Source organism: Ctenopharyngodon idella, chromosome 11 (assembly GCF_019924925.1).
Source record: "Ctenopharyngodon idella isolate HZGC_01 chromosome 11, HZGC01, whole genome shotgun sequence".
Classification (NCBI taxonomy): Eukaryota; Metazoa; Chordata; class Actinopteri; order Cypriniformes; family Xenocyprididae; genus Ctenopharyngodon; species Ctenopharyngodon idella.
The window spans coordinates 27,627,375-27,651,786 of record NC_067230.1 but is presented as its reverse complement, the minus strand read 5'-3'; the positions used below and the strand labels follow the sequence as shown (position 1 = coordinate 27,651,786).

Sequence of the window (24,412 nt, the reverse complement as noted above, 5' to 3'; positions counted from 1 at the left end):
TATCTTTTAATTATTATTCATTAAACTTATTAATGTTCATTTATTAAACATATTAATACATTTTAATTTCCAGCATACTTGGGTTCATTTTAAGCAAGCAATACAGTATTTTTTAAACAATAGTTGAGTTAAATAAAACTGCCCAGCAGGTTGGCCAAACATTTAACCCAACCGCTGGGTTAAACAACCAAATTGCTGGGTTTGTCCATTTTTAACCCAATTTGGGTTGTTTTTAACCCAGCATTTTTTTAAGAGTGTACATAGAAAACAATAAATCCAATATTATATATATATATATATTTTTATTTTATTTTATTTTATTTATTTATTTTTTTTGATTGTGAAGTGCTTGCCTGTGCCGATGAGGGTTGTAGATGTAGTGTTATTTCAGTATTATTTATGTCCTATTATAGTGTTAATAATGCTTTGAATTAGCTTTTATTTTTTAGATATATTTTTAGTTTTTTAGTTTAAGTTTTAGTCATTTTTGTTATATGCTTTTTAATAATTTTTATTAGTTTGTTATATATATATTTATTTAGCTTTGTTTTATATTGATTTCAATTTTAGTTTTAGTAATTTTAGTATTTCAGCTTAAACTAATTTTATTTCAGTTAGTTGCCAAGGCAACATTTTTATTTTTTATTTATTTATTTATTTATTTATTTAAAATTTTTCATCTGAGGTCTATATATTTGTTTATTTCAGCTTTAATTTAATTGATGAATTGATGATTGATGAATCTTTAGTTAACAACAACAACAACGTGTCAGTGGTTTCTAGGGTGTGGCTATGGTGTTCTAAGTCGGTTCTCAGAGCTAAGTTACCTATCGGTCACCGCGATTTTGCCAAGTAAGACACGTTCCTGGATCAACATATTTTGGAACAGCATTTCTGGCAAAAACAGTCCAAAAAAGAACTGTTGGTTTAACTTAAAAAAGTTACCTGGTTGCCTTAAAATTTTGAGTTCATTGAAATTAAAAATTTGAGTTAATACAATGAAGGCGATTGATTTAATCAACAGAAACTCAAAATATTATGTTATCTGAACCACATTAATTATCTAAGTTGATTTGACAAAAGAAAAAATGTTGTAATAACAAATCATGAAAATATTTTTTACAGTGTAACTCTAACCCTAACCCTACCCATAGGTTATCCCTAAAATCAGAGGGAAATGATAGGCGAATAACACTGTAGAAGCACCTAACCCTGGTTGTATCTGATTGGTTAAATAGAATTTTGTTCCAGGATTATGTTGATCCAGGTACAGTGCAGACACTACTTGTTACATTTTAAACTAAGTTCACTTTAATTAAAGTAAAATATAATAGTAAAATTATTCATACGCTGGTATTATGGAAATTGTTCATATGTAAAACATTACATGCATGTATCTATGCCATCTGTGTCTAATGGACCTTTTGTGAAACAAACGTGCATCTGTAAAGAAAGTGACTTTTGAAGTGTCAGTTTTATGGCAGTCTTGTGGCATGAAAGAGACAATCATGAATATGTTTGGGAACCCATCTGTCTCTTTTTTGTTAAATTACCCAACAAGCAGGCATCTGTATTTAGTATTGTACATGTGCAGGTAATTATTCACAGAGGATTTTCGTGTGCGTGTTAACATAGAAAGAATACATAGCCTAAATGTAAAGTGAATATGTGTGCATGTATATTTGCACATGTGTACATGAAAAAGACAATCCAGTACAATCTTTACTGCACAAGTTGTGTCAACATGAACTTTGAAAGGGGAATTTGTCTTGGGTGTGGAGGTCTTGGGTCACCCTAACAGAATACGCCTGTATAGTTTATTTTAAAACGAACACAGGTAATTCATCACGTGTTCCGTTCAGTTGGAGCGCAAACAAATTTCCTGAACTCTTTGGTATTGCATGAACCGCTCTAGTGGTGCTTTTGCAGAAACAAGTTCAGAGTTTCCAGGATACATTGACAAGCAACCAACCCCCTCAGAAAAATCACACAACATTCCAGTCCTCAAGAACAATTGAGGATGCCTGACTAAAGACGGAAACAGTTGACAGAGACGTGTATCTGCAAGTGTGAAAGCATGACATCAGTGTGTGCAGTGGCCCATTCATTTATGCTCCCTGAAAAGGAAAACCTATGCCTGAGAGGAACTGTTTCTTGTTAGACATGTCAAATTAATTGTGATATGCAATATTTTTCAGACCAACACAGAACGACAAGCAAGAACATATTATGAATATTTTTTAAAGCACTTTTTTTTTCTTGTAATAAAAAACAATGTAGGAAGCATATTTAAGTTACGTAATGGTTAGTTACTCAGTCACTCAGTGTTGTGTCCCATTCAAATGGCATTATGAAATGGCAGTTGGCAGTTGAAATTAATAGGAATATATAACTCTCCCGAGTTAGGCTACCTTCATCTGGTTGATTTTTGAAGACAGCATAGATGTAGGCCTATCCTTCGCTGCCTTTGATTAAAAAATTAAAGATGGCGTCTGAAAGTTGCTTTTGGTGGTCAGTTTGTGTGTAAATGTATGTTTTTGACCAACGTTTTCCACTTCTGGTATCATTTCTAACGAGAAATTACTTTTGTAGTAATTAAATAGGCTATTTGCTTAGTTATTTGCAAAGTTTGCTCTATTTTGCTGTAGACTATTAAACTGTTACGCTGCCTCAGAACAGAAGTCTGTCCGAAATCATTTTCGTGAGGTACCTTCGTGCTCAAACGCTGCCTGCAAAGTCATTGCCTGATAAGGCAGCGAGGCCAGACCCTATTGGAAGTTTTCGGACGCAGCCAGTATGCCAGTCCACTCTTTGAAGAAGTTGTGAGGACATCTAGTGGCTGAATGTTGCCATCTCAATTCTCATTTATTTTAACTTGATGTTTAATAATAATTTATTAATATAATAATAATAATAATAATAGGCTAATAATGACAAAACAAAACAAAAAATAATAAAACTTCAACTAAAATGAAAATGAAAAATATAAAAATAAAACAAACTAAAAATATTAATAAAAAGTAAAAACTGTATATATATATATATATATATATATATATAGGCCTATATGTATAGATGACATTGACATTTTTCCTGTTTTATTTTCTCTGCAACATTCTACATTCTGCAAAGTGTTAAGGCTTATTTTTTCAGTCTGTCTATTATTTACAAAATTATTTACATATTTTAGAATCATTTTCCAATATTCTCAAATTTTTCTCATCATTATCATCAACCATGTTCTTTGTTCTTTTAGCCAGCAGAGGGCACTTTAGCTTATATTATAAAAATGAATGATTTGGGCCCGTTTTGCCTTTGTGAGAGACTCCTAGTGGCCTGATTCATAGATAGCATGCAATAATGACACATGATTACAGTAAACCTGAGATTAGTTTAGACAACGCACTCCTTTAGGCTTGTCATTTAATTTGGCTAAATATTCAGATTGTTTACATTTCCCCAGGTTCAACTGTGACTTCATATTTTCGTAATAGCCTATATTCTTTCTTTCTAATACCATGATACATAACAAATTACACTTCAAAAAAGACAAAATATTGAGCATATGTTTATTGAGAGACATAAATCCAGGTTATTTACGAATCTTACAATGCTGAAGGCATGTCTCGTAATATTCATGAGCCAAGCCCTTACCACGGACGACTACAAAGCAACGTAAGTTTACCTAATCAATATTAATAAGGCAATCATTCGCCATTGGAAGGTTCTGAAGAGTCGTCAGCCTGACCTCATGAATATTTATCAGCCAGGCTCCGTCATCGGATGATTTCTTGTGGGCGGTGCCTACAGAAGGAAGAAGCGCCGTTTTTTTCCTGCCGTGATGACAGAAACCAACGGTACCGGCATATGAGTCGCTCCTCTTTTCTCTGCACATACTAAACCGGACTGGACCTCCAGTACATGTTTAAATAAAAACCTTAAGACCCCCCGAACACTTAATATACCTATTTAATACTTATAGATTCAGAAACTTTCATGTCGGGCAATAATAGACAGATAAATCATATGATGGAGACGGAGATCCACGTGCCGGTCGGGTCACCGACGATCAGAAAATTCCCGATATTCGTGGACGAACATAATGTTACGGAAGGGGCGATGAAGCTGATTAAAGAGCTCAGACCAGGCTGGGACCCGAACCTGATCCAGACTAAGGTAGGTGTGACTGTGTAGCTTGAGCTAATCTACTCCCGGCGTGTTTAGGGCCTTTTTTTTTTTTTTTTTTTTTTTTTTTCTGTGGCGTTTTTAATTTTCAGTGAAGAATAGCTTTTAATATAGCGTAAATGACGTTGAAGGTTTTGTGTGTTACCACGTCATATTACTAGCTATGACCGTAGGAGTGACGTTCAAAACTAGCCTGGCTAACTTAGCCAGCTGCTGTACATCACACCCAGTTTAACCACATATAATCACACACATTCTGTAATAAAACAGCTATAAAGAAATCATTTTACCATTTGCGCCAGGTAAGGGAGGTTTTTAATATATGACGTGAGGTGCGTCTCCTGTATACGTCATTGGCCAGCTGGCAGTGACTTATTTGCTAAAAATCTTCAAATCAAGATAAAAAAGATCTTAAAATCAGTTTAATATTTTATAATATATATATATATACACACACACACACACACACATAAAATATTAAACTGATTTAAAGATCTTTTATATATATATATATATATATTATTTTATATATCTATCTTTTTATATTATATATTTATGTGTGTATAATTATGATATATATATATATATATATATATATATATATATATATTTAGATAGATAGATTAATTTAAAAATGTTAATGTGTTTAAGAAATTTGTGTTATGATGGTGTTTTGAAGTCATCTTCATCTGTCCATCATAGTGTCAACACAGTTGTGTTTGCATATCCCAGTTCAACATCATGTTGACACCTCAATAAATCTTTAAGTTCAGTGAAATGAGTTTGCTTTGTTTTGCCATCATGTAAATGTACTTGTCTGGTGCATAAATATATAATATATAAATCTGATATAAATATACCTCAAGGTCTTTTGGGTTACAGGTGGTGTCAATGCATTTTGTTGCAGGTCATGTTGTTGTTGTTCTGTGTACACACACACACACACACTATATATTATATATATATATATATATATATATATATAATGTTTTTCTTTTTTTGTACTTGACATAGGTCAGCTGTTACTTGTCACCTCTGAATAGGAGGTTATTTCACAAATAGAGCAGCTCCCACCTGGCATTCTGTTTTGAAACTAGTTTATCTGATTAGATTTACTCGACCCAAAATCATATTTGATTTAAAAGTGATCAGCCTATTGTATTTGCAAAATCAGATCAAAGTCTCACGACTTAATTGGAAAATATCATTTAGAAGGCTCACAATATTAACACAGTCAATAACAGTCAATAACAGTTATTAATAGTAATAAAGCAAGCCTCTCTTACTGCTTCCTTGAGTTTATCCTAATGCAGCTGTTTAAATAACCTGATTAGACTCTGTGACTCACACTTACTGACTGGCCTGACATCTCCGCCCAACGCCACGTATGCTACACAGTTAGCACAATTATAAACTTTGTATTATTGCACTGACTGTCAGCCTCACGCGCTGCATCTGTCATATCTGTTTGAGTGTTATCATTTAGTGTGATGGGAAGTGAAGGTTATTAATGAACATATTTCATATTTGCTTCATATTTACATCAGGCTTTTATGGCTCATATAGTGAGAATATGGAGCTCATATTAGAGGAGCCCAAACTGAGCAAAAATATGCAATTTGGTGCAGTTGCTGATATTTATATGGCCAAAAAGTATGATAAAATTCTGCATATAAATAGAATTTTTCTATATCTCTTAATAATATGCTTTAGTATGGTGATATTTAAATGCTTAGTTTTATGAACTTTGTAGTTTTAATTGTGGGGACAAAACATATAATGCAATGCAATATAATGACGATTGAGAGGTGTACAAATAAACATTCCTCAAAAGCCTGATGGATCATATTTGATACTTACATTTTAACATGATTTTCCTAAAAATCATGTATGAAGTCAAAATCCGTAGAATTGGTGCTATAGTGCTCTTAAAACATTTTAAGTAATACAGCATTTCAACCATTTCAGTCTTTGTCATTTTCAGTCTAAACATTTTTGTGACTATAATTGCGATTAAATACACATTATAGATCCACACTACACTTTTCCAGGAAAATAAAGGCATATGATGCAAACCTTACTGATTCGTTTACAATTTTCAACCCATTCCTTTCTCAAGTCCTTGTTGTTATTTCAACAAAACCTCAACCATGTCAGCCAGTAGATAATGTAACCTTGGTGACATTTAAATCAGCAGAATACACAGCAGCGATATTGAATTTATCTAAATTTGCATGAGACAAAAACACATGTACATGTTCAATGAATGGCTCCAAACTCTTACACTGGCCTATCCTTGGTCCTAGTTTTAAAAAACAGGATTCATTTTCACATTTTCATTCTTATAATTTTGGGGTGACCTATGACTCGGACATGTATTTTTCACCCCCTTTCTCTTGGGCCACAACATGAGTTGTGTTTGCCGCTGTTGAGCCAGGATGAATGAACCTTATCCCGTTTCACCTCCACACAGATGGGCACTGTTTACAGATAGCCAGCATAGTTTTCATCAATGAAAAACATGCATTGTGCCCAAACATATTGTCCACAGCTGCTTTGGTACAGTCCTTTGAATGAAGCCAAAATGCTCAAAATAAAGCTGCTCTGTTGGCGTGTGGCATTTTGATGCCATTCATCAGATGAGCTCCGGCGTTCCAGCCGTTTAGGAGAGCCACATGGTTATGTGACATTAGAAAAAGGGTTGGTAGTTGTGTTGTGTTTGTTGATAATAACCACCTGACCTAGGCTCAACTGTAAACACTGACCATTCAAACAATTCTTAGCGGTTCAAACCATGCTTCATGTCACTTTCCGATTTCTAATTTCAAAGTTTGTTCAGATATTTGTGGTATATTTGCTTTCAGCCGTTTATCTTAAACCCATTTACTATTGAGATGCATTACACGTTTTAAGTGTTGTAACCTTTCGACAAAACTGTTGAACTCTCAAAATGGCACCTGCTCAGAGATGAATTCATCCTCTGTATGGCGACCACTGCCGCTGTTTGTACATAAGTCATTTCAGGAATCTCAGAAATGCATTGGTGGGTGGCGAGGCCAGTGCTGTGAATTGTGGGATACATTGTCACAAACACAAAGAATTTAAGGTCTTGCCAATTTATCATATGCTCCATCATGATTGACATTCGAATGATTGAAAATGGCTTATTTTATTCTTTAAGATCGGTTAACTTTCACACCCCTTATTGAGCATAGATGTGAATATCTGAACTTATATAGTTGTAATTCATTAACGGGTTCACCCAAAAATTCTGTCATTAATTACTCACCCTCATGTTGTTCCACACCTGTAAGACCTTCGTTCATCTTCGGAACACAAATTAAGATATTTTTGATAAAAATCCAATGGCTCAGTGAGGCCTCCATTGCCAGAAAGATAATTAACACTTTCAGATGCCCAGAAAGGTACTAAAGACGTATTTAAACAGTTCATGTGACTACAGTGGTTCAACCTTAATGTTATGAAGTGACGAGAATACTTTTTGTGCACCAAAAAAACAAAATAATGACTTTATTCAACAATATCTAGTGATGGGCGACTTCAAAACACTGCTTCAAGAAGCTTCGAAGCTTTAATAATAAGCTTTAAAAATTAGCTTTACAAATCTTTTGTTTCGAATCAGTGATTCGGATCAGCGTATGAAACTGCCAAAGTCACATGAACTATTGAAATTTCGAAACACTTATAAGGCTTGTTCGAGATGCATCGGCGCTGTGCAGACCGAGTGGCGTATGACATCAAAGTACCGCGAGAGCAATTCGAAAGCATGAGGTGTCGTATGCTCTCCAATTGCTCTCGCAGAACTTTGACGCCAATCGGTCTGCGCAGCGCCAATGCATCTCGAACAAGCCTTATGACGTAACAAAGCCTCGTTTACTGAAATCACGTGACTTTGGCGCTTCGAACCACTGATTCGAAACAAAAGATTCGTAAAGCTTCGAAGCAGTGTTTTGAAATCGGCCATCAGTAGATATTGCTGAAAAGTTGTTATTTTGCTTTTTTGGTGCACAAAATGTATTCACGTCGCTTCATAACATTAAGGTTGAACCACTGTAGTCACATGAACTGTTTTAAATATGTTTTTAGTACATTTCTGGGCATTTGAAAGTGTTAATTATCTTCCTGTCAATGGAAGCCTCACTGAGCCATCGGATTTCATCAAAAATATCTTAATTTGTGTTCCGAAGATGAATAAAGGTCTTACGGGTGTGGAACGACATGAGGGTGAGTAATAAATGACATAATTTTATTTTTGGGTGAACTAACCCTTTAATGCTTTGGAACACAGGCCTGAGGTTGGTCTCTTTTTAAAGAAGACAAAGAACAAAACATGAAAGTGTAAAAAAAGTTTTAGAAGTGTATGTTTAGCAAATGTACTGTACTAAACATTTTATATTTTATTTAAAAATATATTTTACAAAATAATTTGGAGTCTAAAATTGCTAGATTCCAAATTTGAAGTTGATATCACAAAAATTGAGGTTCCTGTGAGATTTTATTTTGGCACTATACCAAAATTAGCCAATGCATTTCTGTCACAATATCACTGCTATCACAAAACAGTCAAATATGGAACCTTGAGTCTCAAACCCTTCCAACGATGTGTTTTGTCAAGTTTCGAAAAAGATTTGACTATAAAATAGTCCAAATTTTGTAACATTTGAAACATGACATCACCCGCTAGGGTGAGGAGCCCGCTAAAAGGTAACGCAATGTCCAATTTCAAAACTTTCACAAGATAAAGTGTATAAGCTTTCAAATGATCACCTAATTTATGATGATTACTAAAATATGTGATAGGGAAAAAGGCAATATAAAAAAGAGTGCCAAGTGTCCCACTTACTAGTTCACCCAGAAATGAAAATTCTGTCATCATTTACTCACCCTCATATCGTTCCAAACCTGTAAGACTTTCGTTCATCTCCAAAACACAAATAAAGATATTTTAATAAAATCTGATCTGAGAGATTTATGTCCCTCCATTGACAGTCTACAGGCTGTTTAATCCACATTTTCTGAAGAGATTTGATCACTTTATATGAAGAACAGATTGAATTTAGGCTTTTATTCACATATAAACATTCATCAACTCCCACATCAGTTATGGTAAATTGAAGCTCAATCATGCTTGCTTGACGTGCAAGAAGCTTGCTTCCGCAAGAACCAATGAGGTTTGTTCTCACGCATCAAGCAGGTTCGGTTGAGCTTTTGTTTATGTTCACTGATCAATGTTTACATGTGAATAAAAGCCTAAATTCAATCTGTTCATCATACAAAGCGATCGAGTCTCTTCAGAAAATTTCGACCAAACCGCTCAATTCTTAACGATTAGTTTTACAATCTCTTTATGAACTTTTTGAAGCGTCAAAGTGGTAGTTGTGTAGACTGTCAATGGAAGGACAGAAATCTCTGATTTCATCAATAAGATCTTCATTTGTGTTCTGAAGATGAACAAAAGTCTTATGGGTTTGGAACGACATGAGGGTGAGTAATTAATGAAGGAATTTTCATTTTTGGGTGATCTAACCCTTAAACAGGTTGTCAACATTAAGTAGTTTCAGTCAACATGCAGTTCCTGATACATGAAATTGCAATTATGGAACATTAAGGAAAGTGAAACTGGATTTGAATGCCATTTCAATTTGACTGAAAGGTCTGTGCATCTTGCAACAAAATGTAGCTGTGATTGCAATTTGATCATGATAGCCTTATGTTAAATTTTTTTTGTCCCTTCAGCTTTTCACAGATGGCACAACTAACAAACTGGTGGGGTGTTATATGGAGGATTGCGACGAGGATGTGGTGCTTGTCAGGGTGTACGGCAACAAGACCGAGCTGATTGTGGACCGAGACAATGAACTGAAGAGCTTCCAAGTTCTACATGCCAATGGTTGCGCACCCCGACTTTACTGCACCTTCCAGAATGGCATCTGCTACGAGTTCATGCAAGGACGCGCTCTGGATACTCAAGACGTCAGGGACCCTGTGTTACTGAGGTGGGTCCGTTCGACACAAGGCACAGAATAGAAGTGTGGGTGTTCCTTCTAAAAATAACACATTTGGTTGGTCTTTTGACTTTAGCATTTGGGTTAGAACGTGGAGTACTTTGACACTGATTTTAGTTTTTGGCCTATTTTTGGAACATTTTTGGTCTATTTTGGCTTTTGTAATAATAATAGTGAAGTCATTAAAACTGGCCTTAGCTCAGTCCAAAACCTTGTACTACTTACATATTTATTATACTAATTACATAATTATACCTCATTTGATCAGATGCTAAGACAGTATCACATGTATTCTTGCAAATAAGAGAATCCTAGAATGCAATGTGATGAGTTAAAAGTAAGAAAAAATATGTTTCATACATACTGAAATCAGTTTACAATACCATTCAAAAGTTTTTGGTTAGTAAGATTCTTTTATTGTTTTTGAAAGGCTGCATTTATTTGATCAAAAGTAAAGTAAAAACAGTAATATTGTGAAATATTATTACAATGTATAACTGTTTTCTCTTTGAATATATTATAAAATGTAATTTATTCCAGTGATGCAAAGTTGATTTTTCAGCATCACTACTCCAGTCTTCAGTGTCACATGATCCTTCAGAAATCTAATATGCTGATGTGGTGAAACCTTCCTAATTATTATCAATGTTGGAAACAGTTGTTCTGCTTAATATTTATTTGTAATGTTAATGTTGTAAATCTTTACTGTCACTTTTGATCAATTTAATGCATCCTTGCTGAATTAAAGTATAATGTATATAATGATAAAATGTATAGCATATAATAGCACCTTTTTGAAACGTGTCTTTAAATATTGAAGAATGGCTTGTGGAAACCTCTTCCTATAGTCTAAGCAAAATTTGGCGCAAAGATCATGTGCACTCAGACCGAAGTGTTCATTCCCTTCATGAGGGTCATGTAATCTCCTTCCAGGCACACAGTGAACCGTATCGCAAATTACACAGGTGACCTTGGACTAATATCCATTTTTCCACATAAACAGCTTTTTCCAGGCATTGTGTTTAAGCTGAAATTGAACATTGCAGTTTGGACCAACGTCTTCCTTTGTTATTATTGGCAGACTTATCGCCCGTGAAATGGCCCGCATTCACGCCATCCACGCACACAATGGCTGCATCCCCAAACCCAACCTGTGGATCAAAATGCGCAAGTACTTCTCGCTAGTGGCCACGGAGTTCACAGACCAAGCCTCTAATGTCAGGTAAACTTCAGGGAATGAATCTTAAAGAAGCCATATTAAGCCCTTTTACAAAGTCTTGATTTTGTTTTTGTGTTCTAGGATTTCATGCTTGAATGTTCAAAAAACACCCTATTCTTCACATATTTGACATTGTTGCAGCACCTCTCTTCCCAGTCTGTCAGTAATGCTCTGTTTAGTTCCTGTCTCTATAAAGCCCCTCCTTCCGAAAAGCGAAATGTGCTCTGATTGGCCAGCTGGACCAGTGTGTTGATATTGGTCAACCCTTTAAGCGTGTTTCAGAAATGTCACATCCCCGTACCATAACCACAAGTTTCAACACAGTACTAACGCAACTCAACCAGGCCTCGCTCCTTTTTAGTGTATGCTTTTGGCCGGAAATTATTTAAATGAGGAATATTGTGATGTGTTTCCGCATTCCGCGGCGGTCCGCACACTGTCTGTGTGATGTCATTTTCATCATCAGGAGGGTCCGCGGATGTCTGGTGCGTGTACAACAGCGCATGTGCAAGGTAAATTTTGAGACAAAAGAGTCCAATAGGTGGCGATACAAAAAAGTAAACAAAGCAGCATATCAATCTCCATCGTTTTGTTTTGGTTCTTGTTCTAAAATTTGCGTGCAATAGCAGATCCGATACTTTTCTTCCTCAATCCTTCCGAGTTAATGTCCTGTAAATGACATGACTCAGTGCTGCCCTCCAATGTCTTGTAGAGAACTTGTATAAAGATGCAATTGTCCATCCGTTCTCATCCGCGGTTGATTATGCTTTGAAAGCCGTGATTCACGACTGTGCGAGTGACGGAGCGAAACGCAGAAAATGAAGTAGATCCGTGCCTTAACTCCCTTTGGAGTGACTGTGCTTTGCTACTTTTCAGACTTTTTTCATGCTCAGACAGCAACATTACACACTAAAGAAAGTTGAAAATGTAAAAAAAGCAGAATAGGTTTAAATTTTTAAATCTTAAATTATCTCATTAAAATTCAGATTATTACTCATCACAGCTCAGAAATCTGAATGGATGAGACGCGTTTGAATTTTGATTTTGCTCAGACAGGTGTTTCACGAGTCCCAGATTGCATTTGTCTGTCTAATCTCATGCTCAGAACTGTTATGTCACATAATCATCTCAATTGTCTTCCTTACAAAGATGCTCGCTCTTAAAAGCTGGTGGCTGTTTGCATTCTGACGTTTATCGGGAGCCAGAGATCATTTACGTCATCAGTCATCAGAGCATTAGTTTCATAAGAGTTTCTCTGGTAGAGATTATATTATTCCCCAATGTTTAATATAATGATTTTACTCAGTAGTTTCCTGATACTTTATACAAGTCATAAACTTGTGCAAAAAAGCATGCAACAAATCACAGATCAGTCAGAGAGACTGCTGGGTTTTGAGTGAGCTGCTGCACAGCAAATGGAGATTCTAGAAATAGCTACTTAAGCCCATTATAAGGGGAGAGTGGTCACTCAGACAGGCTTTCTCATTGGTGGGACTGGACCACATTATCACCGTCTTAATTTCTCTTTTGTTAATCCATCCTTTGTTAAGCTAAAAGCTTCCTGATGAAGCGTTTAGTTGAAATTGTTAGTAATACTTCACAATAATTGTTAACATTTGTTAACTATGTTAGTTACTTAACATACTATGTTATATTAATTTCAATATATAATAATACAGTATTAAAACCAAAAGATGCTTACTATTACTCATACTTAAGATTAGTGATTTGAACAAACTCCTAACCCTAAATATTGAACTTCTATGCATAACTTGTCCCGTACTGTCCACAGACGTGAAACTCAAATCGTGTGCCTAGTTGAGGAAAGTTGTGCAATTATTTGGTAACACTTTACAGTAAGGTCTCATTTGTTAATCTTAGTTAATGCATTAACTAACATGAACATATTTTTACTGCATTTATTAACCTTTGTTAATGTTAGATAATAAAAATGTTCATGTTAACTAATGTTAAAAGATATGACTTTTAATCTTAAAAATGTGTTAGTAAATGTTGAGATTAGCTAAGATTAATAAATGCTGTAGAAGTGTTGTTTATGGTTAATTCATGTTAACTAATGTAGTAAACAAATAAAAACCTTATTGTAAAGTGTTACCAATTTTTTTACTAAACAAACATCATTAATAAGCAAACTTTAATTTTCCAAAAATCTATTTTGTGACATTATTGTGATGTCAAACACTCTTTCTATGTTTTTTGATTTAGAATTCAGCAGGAAGTGCCCAGTCAGGAAGTGCTTGAACAGGAAATGATGTGGATGAAGGAACACCTGTCGCAGCTGGGCTCTCCTGTAGTGCTCTGTCACAACGATCTGCTCTGCAAGAACATCATTCACAATGCAAAGGAAGGTGGGTATTATGTCAGCTTCATGACCATAAGAAATTAAACTGACCATATATTATAATAAATGTCCCTGGTCTTATTGTGCACAAAAGTTTGCATTATTCGAAAGAAAACACTTTAATATTCATAAGCACTATCAAAATGCACTAAATTTCTCTGCCTCTGGAACAGCTTTGCCTGTGTAACCAAGGTCATATGGGTGGGGAAAATAATATTAGTAATTTCATAGCCCACTGTTCATAATCCATTCAAATCCCAGGATTTTATTTAGTCTTTTATGCTCCCCAAGGCTGCATTTAGTATTTGATCAAAATGCAGTAAAAACAGTAATAGTGTGAAATATTATTACAATTTAAAATGTCAGTTTTCTGTTTTAATGTAAAGCTCAATTACTCATTATTCCAGTCTTCAGTGTCACATCAATATGATGATTTGCTGCTCAAGAAACATTTATTATTATCAATGATGAAAACAATACTTCCACGATTCTTCAATTAATAGAAAGTTCAAAAGAACAGAATTAATTTGAAATGGAAATATTTTGTAACATTATAAGTTTCCTGGTTGAATAAAAGTGTTAATTTTTTAAAAAAATAAAAAAAAAACTCTTACTGACCCCAACTTTTGAAAGGTAATGTATGTCTTAGTACTCATAGCAACAATTTAGAATAGCAAAAAAATTGACTGGTTCCAGGTTTCTGCCACCGCTTCCATGCTGCCTTCCGTGTCTTGCTTTTGGTTGAGCCAGAAGTTGACATGTTGGGCTGCGCAAACAAACAAAGCAATATTGACAACACCATAGAGCCAAAGTGTTTACATTTTTCACTTAAGGAATTAAGTTTGGGGATTTTGTTTCAAAAAGCACTTAAGACTAATATTTTGCCTTACTACAAATCAAACCCTCTTGCTTTTTTTCAGGTCATGTTCGTTTTATCGATTATGAATATTCAAGTTACAACTATCAAGCATTTGACATTGGAAATCATTTCAATGAATTTGCAGGTGAGCAGCATAAAAATATCACTCATAAAAAAAAATTATGCTCAGGAAACTGATTTGCATTACCCTTCCATATGTGTGTGTTCATCAGGCATGAGTGAACCCGACTATAACCTTTATCCCAGTCAAGAGATGCAGTTGGACTGGTTGCACACTTACCTGCAGGCCTACAAGCTCTTTACCAAGAAAGGCGAGGAGGTGAGCCAGCATGAACTGGAGACGCTCTACGTACAAGTCAACAAATTTGCTCTGGTAAGTGTTGCATGTGCAGAGGACATTAGAAAAGGAAGTGTTTTGATAATGCAGGACTTATGAAGTTGATTTATGGTTGTTTATTCCAAGGTATTGGATTACAAGCTTGTTGCATGATGATTGCTGTCAGTCATACATCTGTGTGGATTGAGCTGGAAGGTTTTCGCCTAAAGTTCTTGTTCTTCCGCTTTGGCAGGCCTCACATTTCTTCTGGGGTTTCTGGGCCCTGATCCAAGCCAAGTACTCCTCCATCGAGTTTGACTTCCTCGGGTAAGTGGTGTATCCAGCTCAGCAAACCTTTCATCTCTTGTGATGGGGGAGGCTTTATTTACAGGCATAAAGATCATTATCAACCCTGACTGTGTTAAGAGAAATGGGTGTTAAAGGCAGATAAAGAGTGTAACAGTAAGTGACAGAAAGTTGTGGAAACTAATGCAGCCAATAACCAGGCAAGTAACCTAATACACTTTTGTAACCTAATATAAACTTTTATACTGGGAAAAACTCCTGAATATTGCAATATTATACAAATAAGACAAATGCCATTTTTTTTTAAAAGAACAACAACAAATACCCACTTATATTACAATATGGTGATCTATATATACACACATATATGCATACATACATACGTATACTCTGATTTCCATTTGTTCATGCATTGACTTTGTGTTAGAAATGTTATTTTATGCAAGTCAAAATATGATTTGGCCAAAGTTCAATTTCCAAGTGATTCACTGACCAAAAATTGCCTCAAACCACAGTTAACACCTTAACCATTCACCTGACAGAAACACCTGAGACCTGAGTTGAAGGTTAGATCTCTTGGGTTCATGGCTAAAACAGAATCCTAAAACAGTGTCCATTGTCTTTGCAACTTAAAAATACATTAGACCTGAATCTGTGTATGAATGCCTCAGTTGGAGGTGAAGGTCTTATATGAAGCTCTCCCACATACTGCGCATGAATGGGTGAGGACTGTTATTTCTATTGCCCATAGAAACCAGTCAATGGTGTTTGTTTTCAAGAGTTGAAAAGCAGATTTGATTCAGGACAAGTGAATTGCGGCCTGCCACCCTCTGTGACTTTGGCACATGACACTCGAAATCTTGTGCTGTAGCCCAATGAAACTTTTTAGTGCTTAAGTTATTCTTGAGTTGGTTTTTCGGAGGGGGTGAGTTATGTCATCTGTAGGCTGAGGATATTTTTGTTGGTGTCGTGGCTCACTTTTATTAAACTGGCTCAAGTAATATATTCTGTAAACTTCCTACATCACCAGTTTCCAAGCAACAGGTCGTGGTTCCTCTCAAGGAAGGATTTGTTGTTAAAAGGTGGCTGCACCTTTTAAAAACAAATCACTGCCTGCACAGATGAGATCAGGAGGGGTCTTGCAGGCTGTTTGAAAAATAAGCCTCTTTGCATGTGGAAAAGGGATAAAAATTATTATGTAAATTTATTTAAACTTCAGTGTCTTTCAGAGCAACAAATTAATCAGGTCTCAGGGCAAAAATGCTATTGAAATGGACAAAATGCACCTGTAATGCCTCTTTTTAATGTTATATGTTATTTAATATATTTCATAGGAACCATAAATTTTTTAAAAGCATTTTTTGGTAGTTTGACAGTTACATTATATTTAATAATGCATTTATTTGTGTTTTATATTATAGCTCACTCAAAGTGCTACAAACGTAATACATAATACAAGCATAATACTTAATGCATAAATACATTAAAAAATGATGTTGATTTTACAGAAAACGGCCATAATTGGTCAAAACTATATTCAGTTAAATTATTTGACAAATGGATGACATGTTGTATGTTTTTATTTTTGTTAAAAAAATCTCCTTATAAAGATAAAAAAAAAAATTAAATATCAATTATTGGAGATAAATATGCCGTTAAATTATGTAAAGTTAACATTAACATTAAATAATGCCTGGTCTCACGGCAAAAATGCCACTGAAATTGAATGTTATCTTTTTAATATTATCTAATATTTGATATATTTCATAGGAACCATAAAATTTTTTAAAATGTATATTTTTAAAAAAAAAAAAAAATTTCCGGTAGTTTGACAATTATTTGCAATTATAGTTATATTTAATAATGCATTGATTTTTGTTTTATATTATATAGCCTACTCAAAGTGCTACAAACATAATACTTAATACATAAATACATGAAAAAATTATTTTGATTATTATTTTGCCATAATTGGTCAAAACTATATTCAATTTGAGTATTTGATATAAATCGATGACATGTTGTATGTTTTTATTTTATTTTTTTTAATTATTTTTTATTATTTTTATTATTTATACCCTTAAATAATAAAAAAGTACATTTCTGACAATGCTGTCTACTTTAATCCCATTCTTAAATTTGACTTTCAGATCTGATTTTGTCATACTCTTTTTCTAGGTATGCCGTGCTACGTTTCAATCAGTACTTCAAAACCAAACCTGCAGTTACGGCCCTGGAGATCCCCAAATGAGACTTCAAGACTGAGGGGGCAACGCTGGTATCTGTTGGCCTCACCGATGACCGTTTGACCATTGAATCAGAGGCCTTTTCAGTCAGGGGAGGGTATGAGGTACAGCAGGGGTGAGCACTGGGACCTCTTATGATTGGTTGGCAACTTGTCTTTGTTCCACAAATTCTTGATTCCTTTTTCAAAAACCATGTTTCTCTTTGGGACTCCACTTCTAGTTGATCAAGTTTTCCATAAAATGGAGTGAGTTTTTATGTTTTAAATACAATTTATTTATTAATTGTTACAGGGCACTTGTTTTGCACCAAAAAAATCCTTCCATTGTTGGAGCCGACTTTGCTTTGGAACTTCTTGTTATGAGTTTTGCAGTGTGAGATCCATTGCAAACTTATGCAGAATGATTTGCTGTGAAGGAGGCCTGTAGTGATGTTTAGCAAGGATATTTGTTGATACTGCAGGCGTTGATTAACAAGAAACATCTTAGTTTCTGCCTACCGGATATTTCTTCTTTTGCAATGACAAATGTGCAAAGACCCAAAAATGTGCTAATGCTTTCAGATTTATCTCCCAGCGCTGTAATGATGAGAAGAAATCAAGGTTTCTGGTTTAGGGCCAGTCAGGGGTGACTCGAGAACTAGACAGTTACTGAGGTCAAAAATCCTGCCCTGTCCTACACTATTGCGCACTTGAGCAAATTACTTAACCTCTGCAATTAGTCCTCCGTAAGTCACTTTGGATGAATGGCGTCAGCTAAAAGGCAAGTAACCAAGTAACCAATGAAGTCAATCTGGCCTCACTTCAGACATTCCCAAGAAGTCAGGGCCACGAGAAACCTCAGCGTCTGTAGGACCATGTTTCCACCTATTTAGTTTTTATGGTTGTGAGAAGTTCTGTTGAATTTTCCACTTGTCAGAGGCTGTGGAATATTACAGCCTGCTTCCCGCTTCCCCCTCCTTTTCTCGCTCTCTGTCCTAAATGTGTCTGCATCACCTGGCAAAGCTCAAACTGAGATTTGAAAGTCATTATCTGCTCAATGATCTCTAATCTCATTCCTAATGTCAAACCCCCCTTAAATATCAATCTAATGGTTTTCCAAAACTGGAAAAGGGGGCAATATTTATGTAACAGTGTTGTGTAGTTTGATTCAGGTCACCATCTGTGAGGATGTCCTGGAGCCAAAAGGAAAAGATTATTTAAGTTCAGAATATTAATTGCAGACTTAGGGATGTAATTGCCATCTCACTGGAGAAAATACCTGGACTTTCTAGTTCTATGTGGTTTGAAAGTGTCCCCTTTCAAAACAGTTAGAATTTCATCTCGTTTCAATACTGTGCATCTAAAATTCTGTCGTCTACAACAAGAGATAGAAGATCAGTTCACAGTCTCTTCTAAATATGCGTTATTTAAATTGCATTTTATTTCTTGGTCGTGCTTTTGCCATTTTTGTCTTGAGTAAAACATTCCAGTAGAAACCTACTAGAGCTCCACAAAGCACAAAAATCATCTGTTTATTTTGTCATGCGTATCGAAAATGCCAAGAATTGCACCATTTTAGTCACTCATTGTACTGTAAACTTAGAGGAGAGATAATTAGGGGAACCTGTCAAGAACATACCAGGCCATATCCCCAAAAGAAGAAAAAACAATTATATTTTGTAAAGAGAAATTAAGCCTTTCAATGACTATTAAGATGTATTGCATTGTAACATTATTTTCATGACAATTAGCATGTAAATTTCAAATTACTGTATTAAAGTAATGAGAATCCAATGGAAAGCATTGAGAAGAATGAGAATTATGGGGGGAAAAAAGTGAATTTGAGGAGGGTAAATGTCAGACTGCAAGAGATCTTAATGGCCCCAAAACAGGTTATATTTTCTTTTTATGCAAAATGTAATTTATTTTTTCACTTTTAATTTAGGGGTGAAATGTGACCTGTAATGTTTTTGTGAGATCCCTCCCTATAGAGTGGTGCAGGTATAATGTCAGAACCCAAAAGACTAATTCGCCGCTGGTTCCTTTGAAATTTTCCTATGGGGTTTTATAATGGCCAAGACAGCAACAAAGTGTCGGCCATTATAAAATCATAGTGTTCGATTTATGTGTAAAATAAAGCCTGTGGTAAACATAACTTGACTATACTTTTACATTTTCTACAAAATAAATTACACACTTACAGCGAAAACGCGAATTTTGAAGCAGCTATGTTCAATTTTGAAAACAGAGATATTTAATAAGTAACTAGATAGACAGTTTAGTGTGTGAAGTGTACATTGTAGAACAAACCGTCAAAGTATCATCAAGTTATGTATACCACAGGCTTTATTTTACTCAAAAATTTAAAACCCCCATTATAAAACCTCATAGGAAAATTCCGAAGGAACCAGCGGCGAATTAGTCTTCCGGGTTCTGACATCATACCTGCACCACTATAGGAGTCTGTATCTGTATAACTGGAATCACTATCTCTGTGGCAGCTTCTTGAACCCAAGTGTCCTTTTACTGACCAACCAGATCAGTCCCTGATCAATTAGTACAGCAGTCATTTTCAGATCGTCTTGAAACTGAAGCTAGACGTTGCGTTTGAGCTGGGGTCACAGTGAAATCTCTGAGGTGTCTCTGGCTCTGTGTCAGGTGCAGGTTAATAATGAAATGGTCTGAGCCGCAGGCGACGACTGAAAGCAAGAGGCCCTTCAACAAAACCATGAATAATTTTGTAGCCAGTGTTTCTCTAATGAGTTGGAACTGCCTGATAGCTCTGTGCTAATATACTTTGTTTCGGTACTGCTCACTTGTCGCTGCTTAGATCTAAAACTTGATCTGCGATTTTAAGGTCAATCTTGTGGAAACATTTCCAGGTCATATTTCACCACACTATACAATTTAAATAATATTATGTACATAGCAGTAATGAGAATGCATTTTTCTCATTAAACTATTAGGATAAATTGTCAAAATGAAAAAAAAATCTAATAAAATAGGGATCAGATTCTTTATTCATAATGTCATCATATTTTGTGGTGAAATATGACCCGGACGAGCTTTTGACAGTTTCCATGAGATTCAACATTTAAGGTCAGTTGATGGATTTTTACTTATTTGTCACTTTGTGGTCCATGATGACTGATGACTGAAAAAGTAAAAAAAAATATTTATATAAGCTGCATATTCCATACATGCATGAAGAATGTTATGAATTTGAACAACATGTTCATATAACAGGAGTGCAATGGCAAGATATCAGTGTAGATGAACATATGTGAATGTGTCCACCGAGAAAACCACTTCTGTTTGTAAAATATTAGTTACTTATCAATTTTCTTTTATGATGTGAAGGACATTTCTAATGTGAAGGGGGGAAATGTTTACAAGCAGCATTCCTGTTTTTTTGGAAAGTTTAATTTTGTTGAAGCGAGATTATATTTTTCCACTTTAATATGAAAATTTCAATGTGGCCACAACTGTTTATTCCCTTTGGAATTGAGACTTATGGTGTAACAAAGTAAATTTTAACATCCTAGACATTTCATAGCACCACCTCTGTGTGTGTGTGTGTATATTATATATTCTCTATGATTTGAAATGACCTTGTAAATATCCCTTTTTAAACCTCTGCTCTTAAAAGGGATGTTTACAGGAAGCATCTGTGTCGGGATTTTTATTATGATACCAAACAAGTCTGCTTCACAGTTTGCGCTTTATTTGAGATCAGTTCTTTTGTGAATGTACTGAACCAATGTACAGATAATGTTTCATTTATCCTTATATCTTTAATATTTCTACTTGTTTTGTATATTTAACTGAACTGGGAGTGTATTGGGTTGTTAGGTTGGCATGGACCCAAGTGTGTTTGCTAGAGACCAGCAGGGGGCGCTACTATAGTGCAGCGATGCTTTCGGCACTGATAAGGAGTTTGTAAATACTGTGAAATATTGTGAAAAACACTGTACAATGTTTTCGCTTCTATTCAACTGTGGGAGAATAATTTATTAATTATTCCAAAAATTTCCATTAAAATGTCAGAGTTGGAACTGTTTGTGTGCATTTGCATTTGTAAAAAAAAGTTGTTTGTTTTTTCTTTGATATGATAGAATACATATGTACTGTGCCAAATTTGCCTCTGGTAACCCCAAGTGAATTGCGAGTCTTTTGCACCACACCTGGTCAAACACTTCAGTTTCCTCGTTGAACTTTTGCCTGTCTCCTGTGGACGGTGACCTGCATTTTGTCCCAGTAAGCACAGGAAGACTACTATTGAGGATATCCTGAATCAAACAAGCACAATGCAGTTACACACATGCAGGGAAACATCCTCAGCGCTAGTGTGGAGGGACTAGCTTTCTGCAAGTCTCAGGCCCTGTACCAAATGGCACACTTCTATGCACTTTCGGTCTTGTGGACTTACAATGGTAGGGCCCTATGAAATCCGTTTTATTTTTTCCTGAATTCTGTTTTTTTCAGTTTGGACTCCATTTTAATGGTTACATTACTAAAATTTAATCAAAAAGCATGTCCAATTAATGGAAATAATGAAACTTATCCAATTTACCAACAATTTATTAAAAGTTTAACAAAAAATTACATTTTTAGGGCCCTATGACATCCATTTTATTCTTTCCCCAAATTTTATTTTTACCAAATTCTGTTTTATGTTTTAACTTTTCTGGATTCCATTTTAATGGTTTAACTACATTTTAATAATCAAAAAGCATGTCTAATTAATTGAGTTCTTAAAAACAACAAAATTTATTAATTAAAAAAAAATAATTAATAAGAAAATACGGAACAGAAATTCTGTTTTGAAATTTTTTCCGGCTATCAAATGAACGCATACCATTTAATTTATATTTTAATCATGAAATTAAACTTTTTTTTGTCAAACAATGTGCTGCACAACAGAGCTTTACTGTTAAAATTAAAACATGGAAGAAAAACAGATTATTTCTTAAAAAGATGGTTTTTAATAATTAATATATCTAAATTCTACTGTACAACACTAATATGTTTCTGTCAAGTTAAATCGAACTTTTATTTTGACGGGTTGACAAGAGCTTTGAGTTTCTCTTTTTTACAGTCTATGCAGTTTTCTCAAACGAAGCGTTTAAATGCTGACGAAGTGACTTTCAGAGCGGCTCTGGAGATGAATTTCGTGCGTTCATTTCCTCATATAGTGAGGCGACAGAGGACGAAAACATCGCGAGCGTCGCACGTGCTTCAGTGTGTGTGTGTGTGTGTGTGAGGTAAATGAAACCGCGCTTCCGCGTCATTCATTTCAGAGGCACAGACATGCAGGATTCATATTTAATATTATAGTATATTTGCGTTTTAATATTCACGGACACTAGTCTATATCGCGATTTGATTTAAGTGTACTGACCTGCTTTTTATTCATTAATCAAAAAATTTGACAAATTCCGCGTTATATACTAAATTCCGTTTTTATGACTGGATTCCGCGATTCCGTCCGCGTTTTCTGCATCGCGGAAATCATAGGGCCCTAATTCAATGGCTGCCGCGTGCGCGTGTCCGTTAGGTCCACGAGACCGTAGGGTGTTCCATTTGTAAATTTTAGGCTTCAGAAGGGTGCTCGCGAGCGCCCCCTTTGCGGCCGATATGCGCCCTCGATGCGCACTTTTGCTGAGCCCGCACTGGTGCGAGCTTTGCGGCAGACTTCTTCCCGACAATCAAAGCGACGTTACGTCACGAAAGTGCAGACTCGTAGGAAGGCCGTGAGTGTTTAGGGTGCCATTTGGGACAGGGCCTTAAGGCTGCGTTCCAGTTTGTTTTTTTACACCCTTCTCTCAGTCTCGTTGACTCGGATCTCGCAAGCACCCTTCTGAAGCCTAAAATTGACAAATGGGACACTCTGGTCTGGTGGACTTAACGGACACGCGCACGCGGCAGCCATTGTAAGTCCACAAGACCGAAAGTGCATAGAAGTGTGCCATTGGGGATAGGGCCTAAATGCCCTTCCCTCGCTAACTTCCCTCTGTCTCGTTGACTCGGATGTACGGATGTACGTCATTGGTTACCCACTACTGGCGGAACCTTTGCAATGGGCTGAATTGGAACGTCCTTGATCACTTAAATCAGCTCCATTGCGGATTTCATTTATTTTTCCTCTTTCAAAATTGTTTAATGCAGCATTATATATGTATATATCTGTGTTTTAAATATTTAAAAAAAAATATATATATATATATCATAGAGTTGTTTGTGGTGGGGTAAATTAAACGCGATATGCGGTGACGTCACAGTCGTGTTGCATTGTGGGTTATGGAGCTGCCTGATGTGTACATATTAAGTAGTTGAAAGAGGGAGCGAGGGTCTGTCCATATAAACTTCCCTCGTCCACTTCACGAAGTGGAACGCACTTCAAAATGGTGGCAGGGATTCCCCCGAGGGGAAGTGCTTAGGGAAGTTCGCGAGTGCTTGTCTAAAACTGGAGTGGAACGCAGCCATGGACCATGTCCGTACGTCGCCTATCAATGACATCATACCTGCGTTACCCTCAGTTTCTGGTTTTATTTTGTAGAAACCATGGAAACTCCAAAGACGCTTTAATCTATTATGTTTTATTAGTCAGGTGAGCAACTGTTTGGATGGATACATTCATCGACAGAAAACCAATCATGTTATATAGCTCAACACAGTAAGTTTTATTGTTCAAATCTTGTTTTCTTGATTTACTGCGAGTACCATGTTTTATCATGTCTAATAACGACCTAGCTTACTGCAGTGTGCAACAAGTGTCTCATATTAGCCGCCGAGCAAACGTGGAGTAGCATTATAACAACTTTCAACACACAAATACATCTAATATGAAACAGCGCTGTTTTACCCTACATACTCATGACCAGAAGAAGTGGA

The 24,412-nt window shown here is 35.6% G+C and overlaps 1 protein-coding gene across 1 annotated transcript; it reads left to right on the top strand.

Moving 5' to 3' along the window:
- The first annotated feature begins 3,823 nt into the window (after positions 1-3,823).
- Positions 3,824-21,573, top strand: etnk2 (ethanolamine kinase 2). Its single transcript, XM_051912166.1, has 8 exons — positions 3,824-4,176; positions 9,943-10,202; positions 11,293-11,433; positions 13,657-13,799; positions 14,713-14,796; positions 14,885-15,045; positions 15,242-15,315; positions 17,473-21,573. The coding sequence occupies exons 1-8, from the start codon at positions 3,997-3,999 to the stop codon at positions 17,543-17,545; spliced, it is 1,116 nt and encodes a 371-aa protein (XP_051768126.1). The 5' UTR covers positions 3,824-3,996; the 3' UTR covers positions 17,546-21,573.
- The last annotated feature ends 2,839 nt before the right edge of the window (positions 21,574-24,412 follow it).